This window comes from Boleophthalmus pectinirostris, unplaced genomic scaffold, assembly GCF_026225935.1.
Source record: "Boleophthalmus pectinirostris isolate CB_2022bp ecotype Guang Dong unplaced genomic scaffold, ASM2622593v1 HiC_scaffold_23, whole genome shotgun sequence".
NCBI lineage: Eukaryota > Metazoa > Chordata > Actinopteri > Gobiiformes > Gobiidae > Boleophthalmus > Boleophthalmus pectinirostris.
This window is the reverse complement of record NW_026571207.1, coordinates 20,560,766-20,588,730: the sequence shown is the minus strand read 5'-3', so window position 1 is coordinate 20,588,730 and position 27,965 is coordinate 20,560,766. Positions and strand designations below refer to the sequence as shown.

Sequence of the window (27,965 nt, the reverse complement as noted above, 5' to 3'; positions counted from 1 at the left end):
ACAAAATTCATGGCACATCGCAAAGACACAATAGACTTCTTGTTAAACGAATCAGGTTCCTACAGAGGAAATTCTAAATATAAGGTTGCAGTTATGAAACTCCATTTCCATTCTCACACATTGTACATGAGAATAAAATCAATGTCAACAATTTAGTAATTTAATGTTAAGTAAGAATAAATAATGGTGCACTATGTAACCTTTGTCATTTAATGTAGTTTTACATGGAATATTCTGCAATGTATTAACTGTAACATCCCCATGGAGATAAGCAAGTAGCGTACCCTCTTCTAAAAAAAGTTACACAGTGCACCTTTAAGTCAAAACAATTATATTTTATTCATGGCTGGTCCTATTTAATTGTTCTCTGTAGTATTTTTGCTTGAAATATTTTAACATTAATTTATTTAGCACACTTTTAACTTTAATGTATCTTACAATTTCTTTACACCTTTCTGTAATTTTCAACAGAATGCAGCATGTAAAATTAAAAATATACACTTAATATGGTGAGGTGGAAAATATGGAATAAACAATTGGTGTAATTATATCTGCGTGAGTGTCCTTAAAAACAGCAAATATGGAAAATGATGATATTTTTAAAGTTATGGTTTACCACAATGGTGTATTTTATACCACTATGACCACCTTTTGTCTGGACTACATGTGTAGCCCTGTTGTAGACTTACTGTAACCACCCGGGCAGACTGGATTACTCAGCATCTGCCCTTGTACCCGCTTGACTCACGCCTCCTCCAGTCTTCCTTTGCTTCCTCTCTCCTCATCACTGCCCTCCTCATCCTCGGGCTATTTCCTTTTCTTTTGTCTTGCACCCATTCACAATTTTCTCATCTTGCTTTGGTACAATGTGAATGTTTGCTGATTCACACTAAGAAGCCACTGAATCAGATTTTTCTCAATGGCTGCCCTGTCTGTGTGGTTGCCTATCACTCACTTGACCCTTGTGTGTCCATGTGGCCAGCCACCAACAGCTGTATTTCTGTCGCTCTTTGAATCATCACATCACCTGCATGATTCCATAGAAATTGTTAAAACTACACATTCATGGAGACTGATATGTTCTTATGGCATATTATGGAAATTTATTGGCAAAGGAACATAATTTCCATGGAAACAAGCAGGAGGAGGCCCTCCTTCGGGCCAAGTAAGAGTCAGGTTTGTGGAGATGCAAACTTGCTTATGTTTTTGTTTTTCTCTCTTTTTAGTGCAAAAAAAAAGTCCCAAATGAAAAGAAAAAAAAAACATGTTTATATTTTAGTCTTTTTTTTAGCTAAAATGTTACACAGTGGATCGGAAAGGAATCAGAAATTTCTGTGTTCTTGCAGTTTATCCAGTCTTATTTGATTTTGTGCAAATAATGTCTAATACAACACTTTCCTTTCTCTTTCTCAGAGTCTCTTTTTAAGGCGATTGAAGTCCTTGGCTGATCGCCACAACCAGCTCTGCAGTTCACGCAGTATCCAAAAACCCTCTACTTTCCGTGCAAAGTCATTCATTGTGGGTCGCACCGATAGAGAAGAGGACGGAGGAGATGACCGCTGAGGAGGTGAGTACAGCCCTTTTCGTAAAGACAGCGGGACTGGCTGGGATAGTAGGGTGTGCTCCTCTCCTGTCCCAAACTGGTATAGCAGAGAAAGAGTTGAAAGAGGAGGTGGAATTGTTGAAGGAAGGAGCGAGCGTGGTGACCGGTGATGTTGGGAAGAAGAGGAACTTGATTCACCATCATTTGTAACCATAACTGAAAGGCCTGTCTCTGCAAAAACACCATCTTCTTTTCTGAGTGTGTCTCCATATGGTGCATTGAGATTGTAACTGAATGCATTGTTGTTGTTTGAGTTGATGTTAGTTTGTATTTCAATTCCAGGTGGTGATACGCTGAATTCTTGCTCCTCAGTCACACTTAACAGCTTTCTTTTTGTTCCCCCTGCGTTTTGCATGTCTTTCTCAATATCCCAGTCCCATCTCTCCGGCTCCTCCCTTTTTCCACGTCGTTTTCCTCGCTCCTTTGGCCCAGCAGTCCTCCCTCCAGGTATCTCTGCTCTCCTGGCTTCACTGTTTGTGTTCATCAAGTCCACAGCATCCTCTTCGTCGCCCCTAACAACCCTCGTCCTAGTCCGCCTCATGCTTCCACGCTGTCCTGACTCCGCCCTGGCCCTGGATCGGTACAGACCTGCACTCATAAGGGGAGCAGGTCGGTCTCTGCCCCTCTGCGTGTCACCACTCATCACCCTCATGTTAGCAGATGTGGCTGGAATTGCGTACCCCAGTGTTGTCATCAGTGCAGATATAGACCCCAGTAGTCCGTCAAGTCCTGTGCAGAAATGTAACAGTGATGTTTTGAGAGAGGGGCAGAGGGTAGACCGGGCTAGCTCCCTGACGGCCGCCAAGAGAATGGAGTAAGCTTTCTGGTTTTGTGCCAGTCGAGCCTGGTTCTCCAGACCGTGCCAAAGCTCCAGGCGAGTGGCAGCGCTGGGCAGGGAAAGGGCGGTGCTGTTGGGTCGTGGAGGGGAGAAGTCTTTCTCATTAAATGGTGGGCCCAGGTATGTGAGCTGTGGAAGAAAATAAAACAAAACTGTTATTGGAATGGACAGACAGGCTTAGATTTGTTGTTTTTGGCATTTGTAGTTGTGGGCAGATATTTCAATATACTTTATATAATAAAAAAACCAATACACATTTAATTAAATATAAACACATTTAATTTGATTTTAGGACTCTCAGAAACATTCACTTTAATTTATTCAAATTGATCTACTATGGATAATGATTGTAGATCCATGTAAACTTTCCTAAAGATCCTACAAAAACACACTGCTATTGACAGTCAAAAGCAAGGCAGAAATATTAGATGACTGGATAATTTACCCAATTTACCCAATTTGAGTATGTCTAATTTACAATGTTTACCCAAACTTTTTATGTTATTTTGTGATCTTTATTTTTACTTGCAACACAGGAATATCAGCATGCTCAAGGGTTTATTTAAAAAGGGTCATATAAAAATATACACTATGCAGTTATTAAATTGAATAATTGCAAGACTAGTCTGGTGCCATAAAGTTAACTATCAACAGTAGTATGTTTTAATGAAGCCCTGCACCTATAGGCTTTAAAACACATCCCCAAACACCTTTAGGGCTAACATTAATTCAACACACTGTTCTCATTCATTAAAATCAAATGGAAAAGTGCTTTCCGTTGTGTTGTTGCAGTTGCCAGGAAGCACCCATGTTCTTCATTAGAAAATTAGGAGTATTACTTTCATGTTTGTATAAATAAATCGAACTCAAACCAAAACGTGTTAATTAGTGAGGAATTGGATCTTTTTTAAGAGGCCATCTTTGGTCCATATGGCCAGCTTAGGCTTACAGCAGGCTGGTGCTGATTTACACTATTAACTTTTAGCATGGACGATGTCAGACTAGGAATCTGTGGTGATTGAGTTGTATTTGGTGCAGTATTTATGTTAAATACTCACATATACGTCTTTGATCTCCTTCAGTTGATACTCCAGGTACTTGGTCAGCTCATAGGTACTTTCTATGGAGCTCCTCTCGCTGGGGTCCAGGGCTGAGGCCACAGCAGCGGCCAATAGCATGACCATCTGCGTGTAATGAACTGTAGACAGGAAAGATAATAAAAACACTCATTAAAACTCTCTTTGATGACGCTTACTTCTCCTGTGTCCAAGACCTAATTATAAAACTCTTGAGGTATTTAAAATCATAACAGTGTGTAAAATACAGCGCTAAGACTGATTATTTAACTTCTAATGACGATTATACAAATTTAATGGGAAATCCTATATGTTTTTGATTAGTCTCTCTACAGTGAGGCAATTTTAGATAGATCAAGTTGTTGAACATTTATTTCCAGATAGAAACTGTTGCCAACCAGTTTTATGCACTATGCATAATGAATAATAATAATTTTTTTTTTCAGATTACAGAGATTTTATCAGAATCATACGCATAATGTATACAGTAAATTCACTAAGAGTTCATATTTTTCTTTTAAAAAGTTTAAAATGTCACTTTCTTTACTGCAAGAACTTACTGCTTGTGCTCCTTATTCAAATGAAATGTAGTCCTGTTGGGGAACACTGTTCATAGTTTGCATACGGCTCATTTTCTTCATTTTGGGGAGCCAATAATAGGGTCCAGCGATCAGGCAAATGCACTGATCTGTCAGGCAAAATCCCCCATGTTCATTCCTGATCTCCAAAAGCGAGACATGTGGCTTTCTTTACAATCACAAACATTAATGTGTTTGCATCAGTTGTATGTTTACAGCCGACGCTGCTGTTTACTTTTGCTCTTGTTTGTGTAGGTGTTTCATGTTACAGGCTGAGTGTCTGTGAGAATGTTTGGATCCATAATTGAATATGGGGATTAAATTCACATTTTTGTTCATAACACGGTTTTTGTCTGTATTTGAGTAGAGGTCTGTCACAGTGGATATCTTTTAGAGCCCTGTGTCTCTGGTTTCAAACTGAGAAAATGGGAGCTGAAAGCTGGTTTTCAACATTAGGGTATTTCAAGTTGTCCACTGTTTTTTTTTTCCTTAAGATAACTCACATTTTCTAACTTTCTTCACCCTGCGTCATCCTTTTCCTTTTTGTCCACCCTCATACACTGTGACACACGTTGGCAGCCTGTGATTCACGCTTCTAATTATGGACCAAACATGCCTTTCTTAAGCAGGTGAGAAATATGTGTTGCACAATGTCATGGGTTTCCCTAGTGCACACCTAAGGCCAATTTAGAGCTGCCCTGTTGTAATCTCTGCACTTTTCCTTTTCTTCTCCAGTTTCTGTTATAGGTTAAATCCCACTTCGACTCCTCTTACCTTGTTCATGCCCTGGGTCAAAATAATAGCCGACAATTAACCCCGATTAGCTGTCCCACTCCCAAACTGCCGCCCCTCTATTTCTGCATCTTTTATCTAAAAACCACCCAGGAGGTTTAATGTCTTAAACTAAGTCTGCACGTTGGTACTATGACTCAACTGTTTCTAAGTATAGGCCGTTCAAAACAGGGCAGGGTTGAAACTTATATATACTATAAACACCTCATTGCATAAAAATGTATATTAAAGGGTATGGGTGTGTTTCCACCTTAAAAAGCAGGGTTGTAGTCAACAACAGTAATTCTTGGTTGACTAAAGACATGCCCTCCTAATTGATTAATCGACTAAATGGGACAGTGGTGCGAAACTAGCAAAAGCTTTTTTCAATATCTCTACAATCTAACCATAAATAAATGTCAATAAATAAAAAATAAAAATAAAAATATCAGACCCATTCTGCACCAACAAGGCAACCACATTATTTATACAGAAAAGTACTATGTAAAGGCAGATTAAACAGATGATTCATTCATAAATCTTCAGTAAACTCACTCCATTCCTTTTCCGTGCTTGATGTTGTCCCATATAAACCCTTATAATCTAAATGAAATAATAGGCAACTAATATCTAAAGTAAAATCATCAATCATTTAATCGATTAAAGGTAGACAGACCTGTTAAAATATTATTCACAATTTTAATTTGCTTCCTGAAATGTATACCACAAGCATGTATAATTAAATATGCCAAATCAAACCAAGCATTTTATTATAAATATAAATATAAATATAAATAAAAAATAAATAAATAAAAAATAAATAAATAAATATATATAAAAAAATATAAATAAATTTTAAAAAAATGTGTTTCTCACCTTCCACGGTGGTAGGTCTCTCTCACCCTCATTCAGCTCGGGTCCTCTACCAGAGGCCTGGGAGCTTGAGAGTTCTGCGCAGTATCTTTGCTGTTCCCAGTACTGCACTTTTCTGGACTGAGATGTCCATTGTTTTTCCCGGTATCTGTTGTAGCCACTCTTCCAGTTTGGGGGTTACAGCCCCGAGTGCTCCGATCACCACAGGCACCACTGATGCCTTTACTTTCCAGGCATTATATATATATATATATATATATATAATTAAATCTGTACTGTACAAGATACCAGGAGCCTGACCCCCATTTTGAGAAACAGTAATCCATAGTGAAAATATGGCTCCAAATCCCATGTTTAATAAAAGAAGAGACCGGTGGATTTAAACCTATAGCCTGGTGCTGTTATTCTTGTATCCAGGCATTGTTAGAAAAATAAAGCATAATGAAAAGTTATCCCAGGTTTATATGACAAATTGAATAATAGCTTGAGAATCTGACGGTTTGAAATTAAAAAAGGATTAGACAAACTTGACTGACAGGGACACAAAACCGAACAAACAACCCCCAGAAGCAGAATGTTGAAAAAAAAAACTGCTAATAGCTGGTAATGCACCCTTGTACCTGTTCCGCCTTGCTAATCGGTGACATCAAAGCATCCTCACAAGACTATTATCTAAAACACTGTGGTTGGTTCCTGGACACTCCCACTGGCTCCCACACACACCTTGCATGTTCTTCATGTTCAGGACAACCCGCCTCATCACCTGTCACCATCAGCATTAGATGTTTTATAGCGACATTTGGAGCTTGTCAAGCCACGCGTTCCTTCTCTTTTAGCATCAAAACAACCCCCTAATCAGCAGTGTAAACAGCCTGGAAGCTAAAACTCTCAATATGCATAAACAGGTACAAAGAAAAAACTGGAACGAAGGAAGGAAAATTGTCCAAAAATCAACCTAAACTATTTCCTTTAGTCTCTTGCCACATGGTTTTTGAAGATGATTGCCAGACGGAGTTCTTGTTTTGACTGATCGCTGACATGTCTGAAAACATCCTTGGCTGCAGCTTAAACTGTATGAGATAAGTCGAATCCAGATAATTTGTTATATAATAATATATTGAGTAAGTGCAGTGACTTCAGAGCGGGCCCTGGGGGTTCAGGGCGAGGTATAGGTGGGGGGTGTATGGGTTGTACCTGGCAGCGGGGCGAGGTTGAATCCAGAACTTTCTCTGAAGACAGATAGTGTTACAGCGACACAGGGGTTCCCTAAACCAGCCGACCGTGACCTGATCCTACAGTGCGTCTCCATGTGTTTTTGAGTTTGAATCCTGACATTGGCCCAACACAAACTTAATTCAGAGTAAGAAGGAGAATAGTTTAAGATGCGGAAAAAAATTAAAGGTGTACTATGTAACTTTTCTGGTTGAGGGTCCACCACCTGCTCCATGGAGTTGTTATTGCTTTGCCCAGAATGTACTACAGCATTTAATTCCTCTATCAAAATGGAAAAGCAGAAGAGCAGGACATGCCATAAGGCCAAGTTACAAGTCAGATCTAGGGCAAGAGAAGACTTCTCGCTGTTAGACTAGAAAATACAATATAAACACATTCAAATAGGTAGAGGGCTCTCCAACAAAAGAGGTACATAGAGCACCTTTAAGATTACCATGTGGGCTGAGAGTGGGCTATAAAATCTAATTATGTTGCATTAGTTTTACATTCATATCTGTGTATCCATGTATAGACCTGGAACACATTTCTTTCATTCCAAATGTCTGATCTCATTTGCAACATTTGATTTGAGCGATTAATGCTGTGTGTTGTTTAAAGTCTATTGTGATTCAAATCACAAGTACCAATTTCTTACAATTGGGTTTGTATATACAAACATATTTATTTTACATTCGATATATATTTTAACTAGTCTAATGTTTCGATTATTGGAAATATTTGAAAAGTGTAACAGAAGAAATAAGAAAAGAATTAACACTGAACAGTGAAAATTGTGGCTGATCTGCTATTTTCACACCAACTGCTTGAGGTTGATGTAAGGCTATTTTATCTTTTCCAACAGTAACAACATCCAACACCAGTTGATGTTTTTAAACTCGCGGTTAAAACAGATTTTGCTTTTGTGGGACTATCATATGCAATTCTGCAATAGCACATCTTGTCCAGTAAAATCAAGATACACTGCCAAGGCTGACCTTCAACAGACCAAACTAAGGATCTATTGATCCGATCCAGAAAAGATTCATGTTACTATTCAATACATACTCTGAGATTACTAAAAACATAACTACTCTGTATTTTTTTCAATCACCACTTTTAGGTTTTGTCATTGTACAGAAGTCCTTAAATGCACCACATGAAAAGTTTAGTGACAGCACCTAATTTACGGCCCTGTCCCATACCTGTTATTATAGCTCTTTATGGGTGAATAACAGCTAGCGCAGTCTGTTGAGTGATATTAGAGACAGGTTTAAAGTCTAAGCATCTGAAAAAGTCTGAGTTTAATTTATCCCAGAGCCCGCCTGATTCACTTTATAACGTTTGTTTTATTTCCGTCCAGACTCAATAAAAACGATCTGATTACAGCCGTGATACTGATGAACGTGTGCAAGCTTCCCCTTTGGCTTCACTTCTAACATGCCTCATTCAACTTTGAGGTGAAAATAGGAAGAAACAGTACTGTACAAAAAATTATGTTTTTCAGGCTGAAAGAAAGTGGATGAATGCAAGTCTGAAAAGAAGGTAGAAACTAGAATAAATCAAAAGTGTACATAGGGACCAAACTGCTGGTCCAGCACAGAGATGTTCTTTGTCTTTTGCCCTATGTCAATCTTTTTGAAAATAGTTCAAGCTGATAAATCAAAAAACAATGTTTTCACGCAATATTTGGTTAGGACAAAGATTCCATACATTATTTGTCACTCTTTGTTGTGTATCATTTTTCTCAGTATTTTAAACATAAAGTTTCCCTTCCATCTGATTTGCATTGCGTGTTTACTGTCAGTTACAGCAAACAGACAAGGAGCCCGAAGGCAGACTGTGAGGCTTTATTGACAGATCAGACTCATCAGTGCCAAATTCAAAGCTGTATTTAGCTATAATTATTTGGTAAATCACATCTAGAAGAACAACTCCTGCTTTATCCTGGCCCAGCCTTGTATGCCAAAGAAGTGAGTGGTCTTCAGTGGAAAAACATCATCGTTTTGTGTCTGTGTACTGCTAAACACAGATTTATTTGCAGCTTGTCCTCAATCAAACGTGCATTCCTGCGCTAACTCGATACACACAAGAGTGCACGGGCTAATTAGAGTACAAACAATTCCTACTTTATGTTCAGAATATACTGATAAAGACATGCGTGCCAATAATACACACATCATCATTCTGTGAGGAAATAGCTGGTTCTGGAGTAAGCTTTGGACAGAATTTAAATTGTGGCCAAAATTATAACAGTCTGGTAGTACATGGCAATTATTGTTGCTCTTGATTATCTCGAGCATACAAAATGTACCACTAACAATTGTTGTCTTGCTGTTTTATTGCGATAAACAATATTCTTGTCCCATCCCTATTCTAGGGTTTGGATTTCACATCAGTGTGTTTTGGCGCTGGACGCACACTCAGGTTGCCAAACGTCATCTCAAAACCCCCAAAATAAGAAAGCATATACTTTTATCATATATTTTATTTGCGTGTCTTTATCCCATTTGTAAAACTTATACACTCAGCATCTTGTCTTTGCAGTCTTCACCTTTCCAGTAAGTTAGCATTAATCTTCCCATACTTTTTAAATCCATGGATTCCCTCCTCTTTATATCTGCGTTTTATCACCATGTTTGGCTTCAATTTCTTGTCGCTTCATCGCACTGCCCCCGCTCCTCAGATCCTCTGGTAGATCAAACTTTGATTCCTAAGTCCTTTTCCTTTCACTCCCTAATTACCTTTCCTCTTCTCTTCCTCTCACTAATTGGCAACACGCTTTACCCGACTTCATCTTTTCTTCATTTAAATCCAGACTCCGTCCACATCCATGTTCAAAAACCTCTCTTTTTCATGTCTGAACCGGGGCCCTTAACTAGTCCGGTCAGGTCAAGTGCATCAAGATATTATTTTGAAGCTTTTGCAAACATTTGATCAAATCGTTTCAATATGTTTATAGATATCTTGCTTACATCACTTTGTTCTGAGTGCACTTGATATAATTTACACCATATTTACACTTGGAGCAACTTTTTATGATGTACTTTTATCTTTCCTGGGTTAATGGACCAAATCTGATCTTTATTAGTGTCAATAAAATTATTGTTACTTTTCATATAAAAACTCCAGAAGTATATCTTTCGCAGAGGCGTTACTAACAATAGGCCCACACCTGTTTTTGCTAAATGCTCATTCATCAAATTTGTTACACCTGGTATTTCCTTTGTTGCAACTTTGATTATATTATTTTCATTTATTCTTTACAAATAGTGAACTTTGTTTGCTGAGAATAGTCAGTAGAATAGGCTATGTAAATCACCTAATGTGTTTACTACAAATCAGTGGACTAATTAGGCCTATGTTAGTGTGGATTGCATCAGGCAGTGCATCTGGTGCAAAGGTTTTGCTGTTGCTATCGTATGAAAACGCAAAAATTAATGACATTTACTAAAATTAAGTGGGTAAAAATCAGGGACCTCTAAAATGCTTTTGTAATACTAATATTGACGGCACAACTTAATGTGGTTTAAATGTAATCGTCTTGTACGTAAAAGAACAAACTGCCTATATATAAACTCTGAACATGTTTATCAGCTGGATTGTTGTTTTGATATGTAATATGCTTTGATTGTTTTCACTAATTATGGCATTTTTGTCCTCCCTCCAGAAGAAGTTCTTGAGTGGAGATAGATGAATGATGGGACAAGAAGGAGCTGAGGATAAGGAGCTGGTGGAGAGAGGGAGTTGGTGGGGGAGAGTTTTCTGAAGCAAGGGGCCATGTTAATTTGGGAAAAATGTAAACAGCATGTGTAACTGTTCAAAGCGTGACCGACTCATTTTATATCATTCCCTCCTTTCTGTGTGTTTCCCTCTGGGTGCTGCTAACTTCTGTCAAACGGGAATCTGCACTGCATTAACCCCTCCACCGCCAGCTCCTCTCCCCCTTCGCTCTCCCTCTTATTTACTTTTTTTTATCAGTCTCCATGCTTTGCTCTCGCTCTCCTGTTGTCTATATCCTGCACACCGTGAAAAATTAAGACTGGCCCAGCGGAAATCAAAAAAATGGGGAAGGTTGATTCTTTCTTTCTCCTCTTGCCTTCTTTTTGTTTTCGCCCAGTGTGTTTGGGTCCAACACACACTAACGGTTTTATGCGAAACACACCGACACTAATTCAAGCCTCACTGCAATAACATGCCTGTGTGTCTGTGAGAGACTGAGATAGCCCAAACCTCTCTATGTTCCCATGCATGTGTCTATACCCAGGATCCCTACAATTGATTAAAAATAACACTGCACTATTTTCAATAGAAATTTTAGAATCAGGTAATCCTTTCACCATTAAGTGCCAAACAAAACATATTGTATTCAGGTTGTAGTGATGATTTTAAGCTTAGAGGTACTCTTTTATAATAACTACAGCTTATTTAGCCTTAATAATGCATGACCAAATCGTTTATTAAGAATGATCCAAGCTTTGTAACTACTTAATTATTACCCTAACTTCTAACTCTAATCCCTTAAGTACTTACTTAGCCTGAATCACTATTAAAAGTGTAGCATTATAATGTGTTATCAGTTTAATTTATCTTAAGATTGTGATAGGCAAATCTGAATTGATAGAAATCCACAGATTTGACCATGTTAAACAGAATTCAGCAGATGCACTACATTAAGCAGCATGTGTTCATTTAACATTATAAAACTTTTTTTTTTTTATTTGTTCTAGCACACTGCAAACAGTATAAGATGTCTATGGTAGCTGAACATCTTTTTCATACCTTCAACTTTTAAAGCTTTTTTGTACAACAGTTGACAAAAATGTTTTTGTTCACATATTTGCACTTGAATTATAATTGCTGCATATTTCTCTACTATTTCTTGCTATCATTGCTCAGTTGGACATGGGGCAGCAGCCGCACAGTTGTCTCTGAGGACACTGTGTGTGTGTGTCCTCCTCTCACACCCTGACTAACATGAATCATGTACTTTCTCATATCAATGACAGCTAACGAGACAGGGGCTTTAGCTGCCTCTGACCCCTACACCCCTATCATTTTTACTGTGCTGAACCCCGACTTTCTCAACAACCTACACTGGGTTCTTCACTCTTTTAGTAAACCACCACAAACCAACCTAAGGTTCTTTTTTAAATAATAAATTAGCAAATTAAATCTACCCTTTATCAAAAAGTATATAGTAATTGATTTTTTTTTTCTTATTTATTTTTAATGGCTCAAATAAAATAATAATAATAATAATAATAATAATGTGCAAAATCCCACTACACTTAATGTTTTCCTATCCATACCATAAACAAGAGAAGCAGTTAGTTACTAATGAAATGGCCTAAATCCTTTTGCTTCTATTTATGCAACAATTGTTTGCGTAAATGTGTGCGCCAACACGAATAACGCAGAATCTAATGAATACAGTTGATGTAAAAATATCAGGAAAGTGTGACTATTATTGTAATTATTATGATTAAGGACTATCCAAAATTATAAATATGAGAACTTACCTCTGCAGAACCTTTTCATTTTTCCAAATCCTGTTATCTCCCCTCAGTGCGCTCTCAGAAGTTCATCCACTCAAGACTGTAAAGCTAAAATAAAGCGACAAGTCTGCAGATTCTGGTAGATTTTTATCTTGAGCTCTATTTCTGAATCCACAAAGTGTCTGTGGTTATCATCAGGTGCTGCTAAGTCTACTGTTGAATAGAAAGTTGCGGGTGTTGTATTGGCGGCCAAGTCGCGCGCATGGTCTGTGACTGGTTGAATGACGGTGGAGGTTTTTGTAGCTTCCTCCACCTCCTCCCCTGGATCTCCCCTCTCTCCCGGTTTTCCCTGCCCGTGTTTCCCAATGTCGTTATCCTCCTCCTCACCCCTGTGCGCGGGTGAATCACCGGGTTGACGCATCAGCTCCACTTGACATGAGGCACTGAGTGAACCACGAACGGGACTCGTCAGACTTGTCCCAACTCATTTCAGTCTCGGGATAATCGTCATCGTCCCGAAGCCAATCTGACAGCGGCTGTTGATCTGTGCTCTGGTCCGCTTTAATGATGTCATGCTGGGTTCAGGTCAAAGAAGGCCTCCAGACCTGAAAATTATACAATATGAACACATGTTCTTGACGTTTATGCATCTCATTAGGCTTAGATTTTTCTATTATATTTTTTGACCCAGGGTAGCGATACTATAACCTAGTATAGGCGCTTAAAACTGACTATTGATGGATTGAGCCTGTAGGCCTAGCCTAAATGGACCTATTTTGTCATTTTATTTCTGCGCACAGTGATAACACAGATTATCAAAAATAATCACATAGGCTATAGCTATTCCATTCTGTAAAAATGCCTATAACCTTAAGGCTTTTGAAAGTGCGCATAATGTTTCAAATGTCGCTACTGTATATGAGTATAGTGCAGGGTTGCGCGCACCGAATGCTTCACTTCACAACATATAGGCCTATTTTAGCATCATAACTTATATTACACTCCCTGTCTTCAACATGCGCACCTCACATTAGATGTTGTTCAAAAACGAGCGCATAATAAATTCAGAAGCCTTAATGCGCCTGTGCCGGATTGCTAATCTCTTTACCTGGTTTTATTTTGTAGATCACTTTGCACAATTGATCACTAGGCTGCAAATTATGAAAGGGTGAGAGGCGGAAATCACATACAGCAATTATCACAAAATTACACTTCTAAAGCTTAAGTCTGGCTACTTCTCAGTGGAAAATGGCCTGATTAAGATTTAGGTTTAGAAGATTTAGGATTTATGGGAAAAAATGTAAAGGATATTTTTTAGTATACAGTGAAATTATTTCTTTTTCCTTCTTCTGCCCTTTTTGGAAGGTGTTTCTTAACTATGGCGGTGGAGAGGATAGGACAGACATTTTTATCTGAAAATCTGAAAATTTGGATCAAACTTGTAAGCTCCATAACGTTATATCCTTTGTTTATTTATTTTTAGGACAGCATGCGTGTAAGGTGATGATCTTAGTAGGATAGTTTCTCTACTGCGTTCAACACAGTCCACTCAGGCACATTGACTTAAGATCTTGCACAGGCACAGTCCAGAATGTACGATCTATGGTCCAGAGCAATGAACAGTAGGGATGTTTTGTGCGACATCTAGTGGTGATTGCGAGTTACTGTATCAAAGTCACTCACACTATTATAAGCATTGTTTTTTTCTACTTAATTATCAAAATGCTGTGTCGTGTCGCTGCAATGAAACAGCGTCATGTATGTGTTTTTAGATCAATTTTTACCATTTACAAAAGTTCGACACCGGAAGTTATTACACTCACCGTTTGTTTCCGGTGACGTAACGCTAGCCCCATATGCTACACGCGGGAATCGCAAGCATCACATCAACAGTAAGATTACAAGTTTTTATATTGTGTTTTTCTGCTTATTAGGCCCTTGATTAGAGTCTACTGGAAACACGTAGGCATTGCTAATGACCACATGTGTTTGTAGTCAGCCTAACTTGTCCTTTAAACGCGCACTGGTTTCTTTCATTGTCACCGGCCTTGCTGCACTGAGCTCGGCGTGCTGCTGCAGTGAGAGTGGATTATAATATTCATTGCTTTTTAGTATAATGTGTTCACTAAAAGCCTCTATTTATCTAGTCAAATCAGCCCAGCAATTTGTCTTTATGCGTTAATGCTGCTACCCATTGTAAATCTAATCAAATTTTTTAAAATTGGTGCCATTTCTCATCATGGCTTCTGATGGACAAACCTTTTCTTGCCACGACATAACGACACACACCATTAGTTAATCATAATGTCTGTTTGTTGATTTAAAAATAGAAAAAAACCTTGGTTGCATGCACATTGCATTACTATATTTTTTTGTTGAAATTCTTTTCCTATTTGTCTGCAGCAACTTCTTATCTGTCAGTCTGCTGAAAAGGATGGGAGACACACTGGAGTTTAATGAGATTTTCCAGGAAGTGAAAGGCTCCTGGGTCAGTATATTTTAAAGTGAGGTATTTTTAAGAAAAATTTAGGATAAAACTTGTAAAATGTCACAAATAAGAAGGCCTGATATTTAAAAATGTCATATGAAATTATATATATTTTTTATTGATTGTATTAAATTGGTATGTGAGAAGGCAATAAGCATTCTATTAATAAAATGTTTATCTCAACAGAATGATGGTCGTCTTCGATTCAGCAAACAGAATGTTGTTTATAAAAGTAGTAAGACCGGTAAGGTGGACAGCATCGCAGCTTCAGACCTAAACCAGGCCCAATGGAGACGAGTGTGTTTGGGTCACGGTATCAAGCTTGGCACCAGCTCTGGACACATTTACAAATATGATGGCTTCAAGGATACAGTGAGTTTATGACACACAAAAGCTGAGCGAGACCATTTGTCTGAACATTACTTTTCACTTCAAACCTCAGTTGAGTAATGTAGACATGTAGTGTCCCTTTTACTAGTTATGGTTGATTATGATTTAGTTTTTTACTGTTTTTAAAAGTTAGTGGATTCTTGTATGTTTCATCCTATTTCTGGGAAATAATTGCCTTCTTACTTAAAGGAAAAAGCATGGAAGCAGTGGAACATCTCAGACACACTGTTGACTTGTTCTGCTCTTTGTTTATGGCTGGGAGAGGCTACACAGGCAGGCGACTGCTGATTACAGTTTCCATCCTCTGTCTGACATTTTAACAGAAAAACGCTACCATCTTACAAATAGGCCACCCCTATGTGTATGTTTCCAATAAAGTATGTGAATGAGGTCTTCTCCCTGAAGCTCCTAATGGGATTAATGAGGGAAACTGGTGCTAGCATGTGCGTTACATAAACAGTGTAATCATCGACTCATGCGAGTCAGTGTTTATATCAATTCACTGAAACAATTTGGCATTGAAGATGGATGAGGAAAATGTTTTTTATCTTCCTTTTTTTCCAACCTTTCTCTTTGTATTTGGGCTCAAGTTAAATGTGGGATTTCAAACTTGTAGCAGTGGGCATTGACTTGTAGTCTTTGTCTCCTGGGGTTAATCAGCATTTTTAAAAGATGGATCCTCAGTCTCAGAGAAAAGGCTCTGATGTCATTGTTTATTATCTCACAGACAGTGTCTGTAATGGGGACCTGGCAGAAGGCTGAGCTGCTGGAGAGCCAAGCACAGCAGACAATCTGATTCATGCTTTGTCCATGTGTCCTTGAATATGATTATTAACTGGACATCATGTCTGCTGACACATTGCAATCATTTATACATGTTGAGAAAAGACTACTACAGCTGTATAAGACCAATTGATGGCAAATATTTGATTCTAATTGCTTTAGTAGTTAGTTTACATTTACACTTATGAATGAAAGTCCTAACCTGGCTCATGCACTTACGTTCAACACTCTAACAGTGTCTGTATTTCCCAATCTATTATGCTGCATTTAAAATTTTTCTTGCTTAGTATAATATTGCTTATGTATCAGGTTACGGTTAGCCCTATTAAGTAGCATAATCAGCTCTATAAAATGTTAGAGGCTAGTAGGAGACAGTGATGAAAGACAGGCATGTCTTGCGGGGCTCAGTGGGGGGTCTTTGTTTATTATGATTAACTGAGCTACGTTACAACAATTCTGCCAAAATTGTAATGAGCAGGGATAAACAGAGCACAGCAGGCCTGATGAATGAACAGGGACACATTCACACTTTGACGGAGTCAGATTTTTATACATTAACACATCTGCTCTCATATGATTGGCCCTATAAACGCGGTGTGGATCCAAGGTAACAAAACCCAAAGCTTTACTGTAGGCATGGGCCTTTCTGAGCTTTAATTGGGTTTAATAACCTCATGGACAGGCAGATATCCAGGTGCATAAACTCTGCTTCCCACAGCGCCCTGTTCTCGTCTAACTTGAACAACACAATCACTTCCACATGTGCGTGCACTCGTAGCAGTGTGTGTGTGTGTGTGGCTGACCATGTGTTTGTCGCTAGGCTCTTGTGCACAGTTGTAAGCGGCCCTGCAGGATAAATAAACATGCTGATTGTCAGTGGTGGAGAACAGACAGCAGCGGATGGATTGCATGCACCTCCGGACTTCCCAGGAGGCCTCAGGAGCAGGCGGGGTCATAATTGTGTCTTGATTAATTAACATTCTCTTTACCCTTTTTAAGGTTATGGAGTTGCTCACAACATGCCAGCTTTTTTATTTGCTTAGTAATGGCCTGTTATTTTTTTATAATTTCTCCATTACCCATGCTTCTCAGGACTTTGAAAAGATCTCGGAGTTTTTCAAGGCTAACTACAAAGTGGAGCTCACAGAGAAGGATATGTGTGTTAAGGGATGGAACTGGGGAACAGCAAAGTTTTCAGGTATATATATATATATATATAGACTTTTATTGACATATATTGAATTTGGTTTCAGAGCAGTAGAGCTACTGTAAGAGTATGGGTGAAGCTGTATTATAAATGGTATATTATTATTTTTTAGGACCACTGTTATCTTTTGACATTAACGATAACCCAGCATTTGAGATCCCACTGTCCAATGTATCCCAATGTGCCACTGGGAAAAATGAAGTGACTCTTGAGTTTCACCAAACTGACGAGACAGAGGTGTCATTGATGGAGGTGCGATTCTATGTCCCCCCAAGTCAATCAGATGAGCGGCAAGACCCTGTGGAGGTAAAGCTCAGTTTGGTTTTGAAAATACTGCATCTGCTGTTTTGGTGATTGATAATGTAATGAGTTGGGTGTTTGTCTTAGGCTTTTGCCCAGAATGTGTTGTCTAAGGCTGATGTGATCCAAGCCACCGGGGATGCTGTGTGTATCTTCAAAGAGCTACAATGTCTTACACCCAGAGGAAGGTAAAAAAAAAAAAATATTGAGATACACATTTACTCCAATATCACCCACCCCTAATTTTTTTTTAAGATTCTCCCCTTGATAATCAAATAATATGTGCTAAAACTTGATTTGAGACCTGTAATCCATCCATGTAGTCCAGGAGTGGTCCAGTGTAAGAAGAAGGTTTCAGTGGTACATCAATTGAAAATGGTTTCTGGATGGGAGCCTGATTGCAAAAACAGTGTCCAGATGACCACTGCTGAAACCTTCTCTACACTAAAACTGGTCAATGTTTTTGGTTTAGGTTCAAGTATCAATCAAAAGGAATAGACTCAAAAAACTTTAACCAAATCTCAGACTTGCATAAATATCACTTTATTCTGTATATGTAAGTACTAAACTATCTTTCCTTTCTCAGATATGATATTCGCATCTATCCAACATTTCTTCACCTGCACGGAAAGACCTTTGATTACAAGATTCCTTACACGACTGTCCTCAGACTTTTTCTGCTGCCTCACAAAGACCAGAGGCAGATGTTTTTTGTGGTAAGCCGGAATTTTCACATACATATATATATATATATATATATATATATGTATATATATATTTGCAGTGTTTTAAAACTTTATTATGTAACTGTAATGTTGTTTTTCTGTTATGTTCTGTTCAGATTAGCTTGGATCCCCCAATTAAACAGGGTCAGACCCGGTATCATTTTCTTATTTTGCTATTTTCAAAAGAGGAGGACATCAACCTGACACTTAACATGAGCGAGTAAGTATTTCAGAAAATAAAGTGCACACCAGTTTCATTGGTACATATTGTGTAGTGTACTCATCCACGAGGGGATGCTGTAGTACTTATGTAATTAGACATTATAGAGGTTTTGGAAATTGTTTTGCAATTTTATTCTTTGTGTTACAGGGAAGATGTTGAGCGTAAATTTGAAGGTAAACTCAGTAAGAACATGTCCGGTTCACTTTATGAAATGGTGAGTCGAGTGATGAAGGCGCTGGTCAACAGGAAAATCACAGTGCCAGGAAATTTCCAGGGGTATGCACTTTTAAAATAAGGATGTTAAATTTCAAATAATTAGGATTATTGTGAGTAGAGGCATTGCATAGCGTGGCATAAAGCCTGACATAATCCTGTGTTATCTTTGGTTAATACTGACAAGTTTCTTTTTCCAGCCACTCTGGTGCTCAGTGCATCACCTGCTCGTACAAAGCTTCCTCTGGGCTGCTGTATCCATTAGAGCGTGGGTTCATCTATGTGCACAAGCCTCCTGTTCACCTGCGTTTTGAGGAAATTTCATGTGTCAACTTTGCCCGAGGCACCACCACGACACGCTCCTTTGATTTTGAGATTGAGACCAAACAGGGAAACCAGTACACCTTCAGCAGCATTGAGAGGTTAGAGCAGTGTGAACTCAACGTTTCATTTGTTTAGTTTGCCTCTCACTTTCCTTGTTCTCTGCACAATTTGTGTTACATGACATGCTGTATGAAACCTTAACATTTCAACGTGTTTATTATAGAGAGGAGTATGGCAAGTTGTTCGACTTTGTCAATGCTAAGAAGCTTAACATCAAGAACAGAGGATTCAAAGAGGTAATTTCTAATTCAATTGATTCCATTCTAAACCATAATGGTAAGCCACTTTCATTAAACATCCTCCATTTGAGATATTTACATTTGTCGCCCTCTTCTTATGTGTTTGTCCTTGTATTCATGTAGAAGAAGGTGGGTATGCTCACAGGCATCACTCAGGATATTTTATTTTCTTGTAATTGGTGTGAAGTGATTTTTTTTTTTTTTTGCATTGCATGGCCTCCAGCTTGAATTAAGGAGTGATCCTGGTTTTGGTTGTCACATATAACATTGGTGCAGGACCTGATTTGTCTTCTTTGAATTATAACTAACCATGGCTACTTCTGCTGACTAATGTGTGGCCTCGGGGCTTCTGGTGTGCTTTAACACTTACCACGTTTGTCGTCATGTCCACTGCCAAACACAATCTGAACTGGCAATAATGCACAATTTTTTAAGGATTAAATCCGTAGTGGCAAGCCTATCTGCTGCCATATGGTTTTAGATATAAATCTGAAAAAGGTATTTTAGTTACTGTGTGTAGGTATTCATCCCTTCAGGTCAAATAATCAGGACACTAATCACTATTAAGCTTAACTACATATTTTATATTGTTACTTTCTATTGCAGAAAGATCTATAATCTATTGTATTTGAAAGTTGCATGGGCACATCAGTAATTTTTTGCTTTTGGGGGATATACTGATCTTGTGAATTGCTCTGTGCTTTATTATAAAACTTGGGAAACTGCACTGGGCCTTTGGTAGGGGCATTTCTCTTTCGGGACTCTATTGTGTTTCTTAACACTGAACTTGTTTTCAGGGCATGAAAGGCAAAATTGATGAGTACAGCGACTCTGATGAAGACCAACATGATGCCTACCTGGAGAGGATGAAGGCCGAAGGCAAGATAAGAGAGGAGGGCAACGACAGCGATGATTCAGATGAAGAAAGTGGTGAGTGGATCTCCCAGTTTGGGGTGCCTTTAAAATGTGTGATGTAATCTAACACTAGTATTAGTGTATTAAGACAACATCTAATTTGATTCAAGTAGAAGCACCAGCATTTATCAGGAATACAGCATTATACTTTGCAGCTCTTCATAATGATAAAATGTACTGCTTTTAGATGAGTCATTCAACCCTGGAGAGGAGGATGATGACATTGCAGAAGAGTAAGTGAATTTAGTGTACATTTTTCTGATCTGTGTGATAAATGTTAAGTTGAATAAACATATTTTGAACAGATACGACAGCAAGGCTTCAGCCAGTGAGAGCAGTGAAGAGGGCAGTGGAAGTGAGGACGAGAGTGCCAAGAAGAAGAAGGAAAAGAAGAAAGAAAAGAAGGTAGTGAAGGAGAAGAAAGAGAGGAAACCACGCAAAGAGGTGAGAAACATGCACTCACACATTTGTATAGTTATTGGCCAAAATATACCAACTATATTAACTAAAATTATTTATTTGAGCAGAAGAAGCAGAAAGATACTGGCGGTCCAAAGAGACCAATGAGTGCCTACATGCTGTGGCTCAACTCCAGCCGAGAGCGCATCAAGTCTGAGAACCCAGGCATCTCTATAACTGAGATCTCCAAGAAGGCTGGAGAGATGTGGAGACAGCTGGGAAAAGAGGAGAAGGAGGTGAGGACATTTACATGTTTATTCTGCTTCTTATTGAACTTCAGTGACTATATATTTTTATTTATTTATTAATTTTTTATTTTTTTTTATGAAGGAGTGGGAGACCAAAGCTGGAGAAGCAAAGAGACAGTATGACAAAGCAAAGAAAGAGTACAAAGAAAGTGGTGGAGGAGAAAGTTCCATGCCAAAGAAGTAAGCCACTCAATGATCAGGTATTTATGTAGCCAATGACACACCTTGTTTGTAATATTGGTGTATTTTCAGGGAGAAGAAGAAAGCTGGGAAAAAAGAGGAGCGAAAAAGAAAGTCAGGTGGTGGAGACAAAGAACGAGAGAGATCAGGCAACGACAGTTTCAAGAGCAAAGAGTTCATTGAGACCAGTGAAGAGAGTTCATCGGAGTCTGACCACAAAAGCAAATCCAAGAGGAAGAAGGTAAAGCAGCAGCAACTATTAATGAACCACACCCAAGGCACACTGTGTGGTCAACTACTTTTGACACCATACATTTATATACAATATTTAATATTACATAGAATAAGGTGCACATAGGTTACTTAAAAAACAATGGAAAACAGAAACGGTGAGATGTAATTATGATAGGCACCACCAGATGGCGTTAGACCAGCGCCATTGAATCGTGAAGAGGCAAGCGAAAAGGCCTGAACATGCCATGAACATACTAAACTAATTTAAGCACTTGCATGATCAGTTTGTCTGGACAATAAATACTAAAGGTCTTTCTTAAAATGTGATGTGTGTAAATTAGGGCCAAATCTGTTGAAGCAAAACATAGGTTCAAGTACACTTTTGATGAGGCAGTAACGTGGTTAAAAGCACAAAAACAGTAAATGTTGCATATTATATGGCTAATGAGCTAACAGTTTCACCTACTGTCTACATGTTTCATCTTATCCAGGTTTGTTATAGAACTGCTGAACACAAACTAGGATGGCCTCAGAAATCTCACATCCGAACTGCCTGACATATGCATGAAAGTGTTATTAGCAACAGGCTGGGGCTGGAGAGGAACTGCAATGATCACTTCAGTTTGATTACTAAATCACAGTGGTGGAGCGTGCATTTCACACCTAGGCCTTCAGTAGTGCTCCGTCTGAAACAATCCACTCCTCAACAATTTTATGGTTATAAAAGCATCTTATTATACAGAAACACAGTATAAAGAGCTGTGGAGATTCCGTGCACGTAGAAGTGAGGAGAGGGGGTGCGTGGTGCAAGGAGAAGAAGTGAGGAGCGCTGGGGTGCTAAACCAGAATTAAACCAATACTGTTTGTCGGGACTGGCGCGAAGGTGCGCCCACTCGGCTCCGCACGGTGCTCCGTGCAGCTGTCCCCCGATTGTGCTTTGCAGACAGTCTGTCTGTCTCTCTCTCTCTCTCTCGTTCTTTCTGAAGTCCAAGATTAGTCCTGGTTTAGTCCTGGTTCCGCTACAGATGCATTGTGCTGCTTTGGCTGGTCCGCTCTCTGACTCTCCAATCGGCGGGTCTGAATCCAGTGACGTCGTACGCCTGCTAGAAGACCCTGGCGATACCAACTCAAAATCTGATTGGTTGAAGCAACAGTTTCATCGACATTTATCTTGTGTTCGAGGGTCTGCAGAACAGATTGTGAAGGCCTCAGGGACACTTATTTTACTTTGACTCTGCCTAGCAAAAACTGATGGCTGAAATGTGATTGGTCAAATGTTTTAATATGGAAATGCATGTGTGGAAGCAGCACAACCATCGGAAAAGCTCTGAAAGGAAGTAGATGGATCATTTGGAATTATTTAATAATAACATAATTAACATCAGTCTGTGATTCAGATATTTTTTAGGCCAGCAGAGAAGGCCTTGAAGGCCTCGACGCCCCACCGCTGCTAAATCATAATTATCAAATGTACATAAAAAAAATCTAACAGGTCTTTTAAAAATGAAAACACAAGATGGAATTTCAGAGATTATTTTATTTTATATATTTTTACTAAAAAGTGCCAAGATTACTGTTAAGATAGTTACTCCATCTTTCTGATTTTAATGTCCAATCCATACTGTGTGCTGTACACTTGGAGGGCTCATACAAGTGGTTTATCTTGAGCTTACATTGTGTCAAATGTTAATCAACGATATTTAACCTTAAGATTCTGCACATTGACATTTGTGTTAATTCTTTGATTTAGACTTTTTTTTTTTTTTTTCAGGAATCTGAGGATGAAGAGGAGGAAGCTGCATCCACACCCCCAACCTCTGAGGAAGAGTCGGACTAAATATATACACAACACACACAAACCAAGGACCAAGCATTTGTACACAGGTTTATCTGAATGGGTGGACTGAAATTACATCAGCGGAACAGTTTGTTCAGGTGCATTTACATTGTAACATATTAAACATTTAAGTTTGAGTGGATGATGTATCTTTACCACCAGTACTAAAGGCTGTTATCTATGGGGTAACCAATTTTATTGTACCTGATGATTGATGTAGTTTTGTAGCATTGGTAGAACAGAGTATGAAATGTGCAGAGCTGTGTTTTTTTATTTAGACAGTGATATAGTACTGTATTTTGTCTTGTTGTCTGTCCAACATAAATAAATTGTTTTTTAAATAACGTTTACAGATGAAAGTGGACATGTTATGGTATAAGTGTGAAACTGGAGGAATCATCCAGATGACACTGAATATTGTGAAACAAGTTTAATGAGGACGTCCTGGCTGATTGCCAGGCAAATGTCTTTGTTCATGATTTCCTGTTTTCCTATTGGGGGGGGCAGCCAAAGGTTTGACCCATAGGTCTTGTGGGGGCTACATTTACCCAGGCTTGTACCAGAATGCAGTCGTTTGAAAGTGGTGTTCTCTGTATGGTGGATGGCCACATTGGTTATAGGGTTAGTGGTTTTAAACAAAAGCAGAGGCTTTAGAATAGAGTGGTTTGTAAAAGCTGCCACATAAGGGAGAGTTCCCAGATGGGAGAGCTTGGTTTTTAAGAGCCACACACACCGGATGTGAATGGCTCTTTAACAGTTTGTTTCTGATAAGGTCCTTCACCTTCTGCACTGCACTTTAGATGTCCTCATAATGACCCTGACTAATGGTGTTTTTTTTTTTTTTTGTTTTTTTTTTTTTTTTCAAAATTAGACCAGAAGTTACATTTTTAACCTAAAAAAAGTTTTAATGCAAATAGATTTTTTTTTATAGCAACATTATTTTATATGCAATGTCTGTCTTGACCTTAGTCTCTGATGGCACCACAGTGCCACAAAGTAAGACACCTTTTTGTTTTGTTTTTTGAACCAGCCATTTAAAAAAAATATATATATGTACGGTCATAAGTGACTTACAGTGATGTGTGTAGAAATGTGTTAATACAGTTCAAACTATGGCACTTTGTGAAAAGAGCATGATGCTGTACAGATAACTTGATGTATCTTTTATTGGGTTACCATAAGTGATGTTACACATAATAGATCCACCATAGATAGAGCCACATTTGTACTCATTTCAGCTGCTTAAGTGAATTGCCTTGTAATGTGTGGCATTTGTACTCCAAAAGACTGAAGTTACAGGAGAAAAAAGTCAAGTTTCTCTAAAGTGCTTTAATGTCATGGTAAGATTACTTTTATCATCTGAAAGTGGGCAAATGGATGTGAAAGTGTTTTTCATTGTGTACTCTTTTGTTTATTTAAACAAAGTAGTTGAATGAATATTATTCATTGATAGATTTTGATAGGGTATGTTTTTAAATATCAATTTGGAAAGTATACATTTTATCATTAATATAAATTAAAGATAGCTTTTGTGTTTGACTGGTTTGAAATTACCACATTTCAGTGTTAGAAGATGGCACGTGTTGTCTTGGGATTTGTGGTCAGGAGAGCTCTCCCAGTTTCCTTTATGTTGTGAAAAGGGGAGGTCCAGGGTGCTTTTTAAAGCTATGACATGAAGACTGAGCGGGTGACTGTCAGCTAAACTGGCTGTCCTCAAAGAGTTGGACATCTCCTGGACAAGGCAACTTTGCTCTTTCACTCAACTATGGGCTGTTTTGTATGGGGTTTTGTCACAGACTTCTTCACCTACGAGACCACCAAGTCTGTAGTGGTCAAGAGCTGGTCAGTGGGGATTATCAATCGGATTGTCCAAGTCCTTATTATTGCCTATTTTATTGGGTACGTAATGCATTTCTCTTTTGCATGCATGGCATTATAAATGTAATACACTATTTTTACTATTACACTATTAATAAACTATTCACCTAAATATTTATTGTGAGTACATGAAAGTTCACAATTTTGTTCACAATTGAATTTTGTGCAATGATTTTTGAGGAAATTGCTCATTGTGACAATATTTATTCTAAACTAAACCAAAAAATCAATACAAATGGCCATAGCTGGTTGAAATAAATATTTCTATATTATTATTCATTAATATAATTAATATTTTTACCATCGCTTTTTGCATACCTTTGTTTTGTAGTTATGTCTTCATGTATGAGAAAGCTTACCAGACGACAGACACAGGCATAGAGTCATCAGTTATGACCAAAGTCAAAGGATTTGGACGACATTATGATCGAATTATGGATGTTGCAGACTATGTCTTTCCTCCAGAGGTGATCTCAAACACACACAACCTTTCACCTCAGCAACCCAAATGCAATGAAATGATCAATGGTGTTTTGTGGTCTATGTAAAAAGCTTCTGAGCCATGTGTTTCTGAATAATGTTGTGGTTACATCATTTATTTATGCTGCTCTACAGTTTAGTGTTCATATGTTCATGAGTCTATACATTACTACCTTTTTTCTTTGCTTTTCAGGGCACAAATGTGTTCTGTATAATGACCAGACTTTATGTGACAGAGAATCAGTTTCAAGGGAGATGCCCAGATGTGAGAAAATGTTTTTATTGCTTCTACAAAACTGTCAAGAAAAAAAAATCAACATTGGACATAATGCTATGTTTGTTTTTCAGTCATGGCCATTCACTTGTAAAATGGATGAAGACTGTAAGAAGCATTATGGGTCTGTTCTGGCCAGCGGTAATTAAAATACTTTTTAAACCACATAAAATAGGGTAAAATTTTATGCGATTCTGAAATATTATTTTGATCCTAGAAGTGGGAGATCTATAGAGAAACTGACTATATGCATATTGTTTTCAGAATATTGTCTCTAAGAAACATTTAAGAAACATATAAAAAACAAAAAAATAAAAGATTAATTTCGTTAATATCACTCACCCTCAAATAGTTTTAGTTTAATAATACTTTCTGTTTAATACTCAGGTGCCATCACAGGCAAATGTCTCATAGAGGACAATGAAAGCCCGGGTTTCTGTGAGATTGAAGGATGGTGTCCAACTGAAAATGAGGCTCTCATATCGTGAGTTTACACCTCAGATAACAGTGACATCAGAGATTACGTTTATTTTAGCCATTTGTCTCTAGGAAACCCATGCCTGATATCAGAAACTTCACCATCTTCATCAAGAACAGTATCAATTTCCCACTTTTTGATGTCACCAGGTATCAGTCACTCCAAGAAGCTGTTTGCTGGCAGAGCTGGTGGTTTTAACACAAATTTTATGTTTTTCAGAGGTAACTTTCCATCAACCATGACATCTGATGAGATAAAAAAATGTACTTATCATCCAGAGGAAAGCCCATTTTGTCCTATTTTCAGGGTGGGAGACATTTTAAATTATACAGGACAAACCGTGGAGAAAATAATCGAAAAGGTCCTGCCATAAACATACACATTTTATACCTACTGGAGTACAGGACAAGCTATAACTTCTTCTGTTTCAATTAGGGAGGAGAAATAGGAATAAACATTGAGTGGAAGTGTAATCTGGACCTTGATCTTGACTACTGTGTCCCACTCTATTCTTTCACAAGACTCGACAAACCCTTTGAGAAGAATGCCATATCTAAAGGATACAATTTCAGGTAATATTATAAAGTGTGCATATGTTCTTAGCCTCAGCAAGCTGAATAGAGTATTTCTTTATTTACATACAGATATGCCCGATATTATAAATCAGACAATGGCACAGAGTATCGGACCCTCTATAAAGTGTTTGCCATCCGCTTTGATGTCATAGTCACTGGGAATGTGAGTTTGACAGATCACACCTTTGACTTTTGTTTTAGATGCATTTTATATACTGTATTTTAAGGGATTTTTGTGTTTGTAGGCAGGAAAGTTTGACATGGTTCCAACGCTTATAAATGTGGTTGCTGCTTTGACATCTATTGGACTGGTATAGTTTACAACAAATTACATACTTTTTTATCATAATTTAATTCTGACAGGCTTCTGTGTTTGTAGGGTACAGTTTTATGTGATATTATTTTGCTCAACTTTCTAAAAGGAGCTGACCAATACAAAGCCAAAAAATTTGAAGAGGTAAGCAACCATTCCCTGTTATAAATAAGAGGATTTAAGCATATTTATCTAACCCTTTATATGTCTTAGGTTTCACAGGCTCAGATTGAAGCGTCTTTGACACCTAGCCCAGGCAGCCAACTGTCACTCAAACCAGGGATCAAGAGCTCATTAGACTCTGGTATGCCGTCGCTTTCAATTTCAGACCAACCTGTGTGACTGCTTCAGCATCACTCATCAAATCTCTTATCATCCAAGTACAAGTGTGGAGTACAAGTGTATATATATATATATGGAAGTTATTCAGTACCTTTAAAGCCTCTGGTGCATGCCTACATTGTACTGTATAGTAGTTTACCTATTTACTTGTAGCATGACACATTCGTACAAGAGATTCATTAGCAAGACTTTATGTAAATGAACTTTCATAGTGATAAAAATTTATTTTTTCTGTACATAAGACTGACAGAGATTGTAGAACTAGAACGTGTGCTCACACCCATCTGTACCAATACTATTTTATTTAATGACATATTGTATTCTATTATATGTATATGAATTAAACTCAGTGAA

The 27,965-nt window shown here is 38.1% G+C and overlaps 3 protein-coding genes across 3 annotated transcripts; 2 read left to right on the top strand and 1 right to left on the bottom strand.

The window, feature by feature from the left end:
• Positions 1–756: 756 nt before the first annotated feature.
• On the bottom strand, positions 757–12,748 carry clcf1 (cardiotrophin-like cytokine factor 1). The gene is made up of 3 exons (XM_020928036.2): positions 12,471–12,748; positions 3,500–3,639; positions 757–2,570 (listed from the first exon to the last, which is right to left on the bottom strand). The coding sequence occupies exons 1-3, from the start codon at positions 12,487–12,489 to the stop codon at positions 1,410–1,412; spliced, it is 1,320 nt and encodes a 439-aa protein (XP_020783695.1). The 5' UTR covers positions 12,490–12,748; the 3' UTR covers positions 757–1,409.
• A 1,465-nt stretch (positions 12,749–14,213) lies between these two features.
• ssrp1a (structure specific recognition protein 1a) lies at positions 14,214–23,617 on the top strand. Its single transcript, XM_020928336.2, has 18 exons — positions 14,214–14,338; positions 14,850–14,934; positions 15,121–15,306; positions 17,200–17,305; positions 17,427–17,620; positions 17,702–17,802; positions 18,201–18,330; positions 18,456–18,559; positions 18,710–18,838; positions 18,976–19,197; positions 19,323–19,395; positions 20,196–20,328; positions 20,501–20,546; positions 20,619–20,757; positions 20,841–21,008; positions 21,103–21,200; positions 21,273–21,441; positions 23,206–23,617. Exons 2-18 carry the CDS (start codon positions 14,881–14,883, stop codon positions 23,269–23,271), a joined length of 2,118 nt encoding a protein of 705 aa, XP_020783995.2. The 5' UTR covers positions 14,214–14,338; positions 14,850–14,880; the 3' UTR covers positions 23,272–23,617.
• A 144-nt stretch (positions 23,618–23,761) lies between these two features.
• Positions 23,762–27,954, top strand: p2rx3a (purinergic receptor P2X, ligand-gated ion channel, 3a). Its single transcript, XM_020928044.2, has 12 exons — positions 23,762–25,170; positions 25,481–25,616; positions 25,823–25,894; positions 25,978–26,044; positions 26,291–26,387; positions 26,453–26,530; positions 26,601–26,742; positions 26,817–26,953; positions 27,026–27,119; positions 27,202–27,267; positions 27,336–27,413; positions 27,483–27,954. The coding sequence occupies exons 1-12, from the start codon at positions 25,037–25,039 to the stop codon at positions 27,609–27,611; spliced, it is 1,230 nt and encodes a 409-aa protein (XP_020783703.1). The 5' UTR covers positions 23,762–25,036; the 3' UTR covers positions 27,612–27,954.
• The last annotated feature ends 11 nt before the right edge of the window (positions 27,955–27,965 follow it).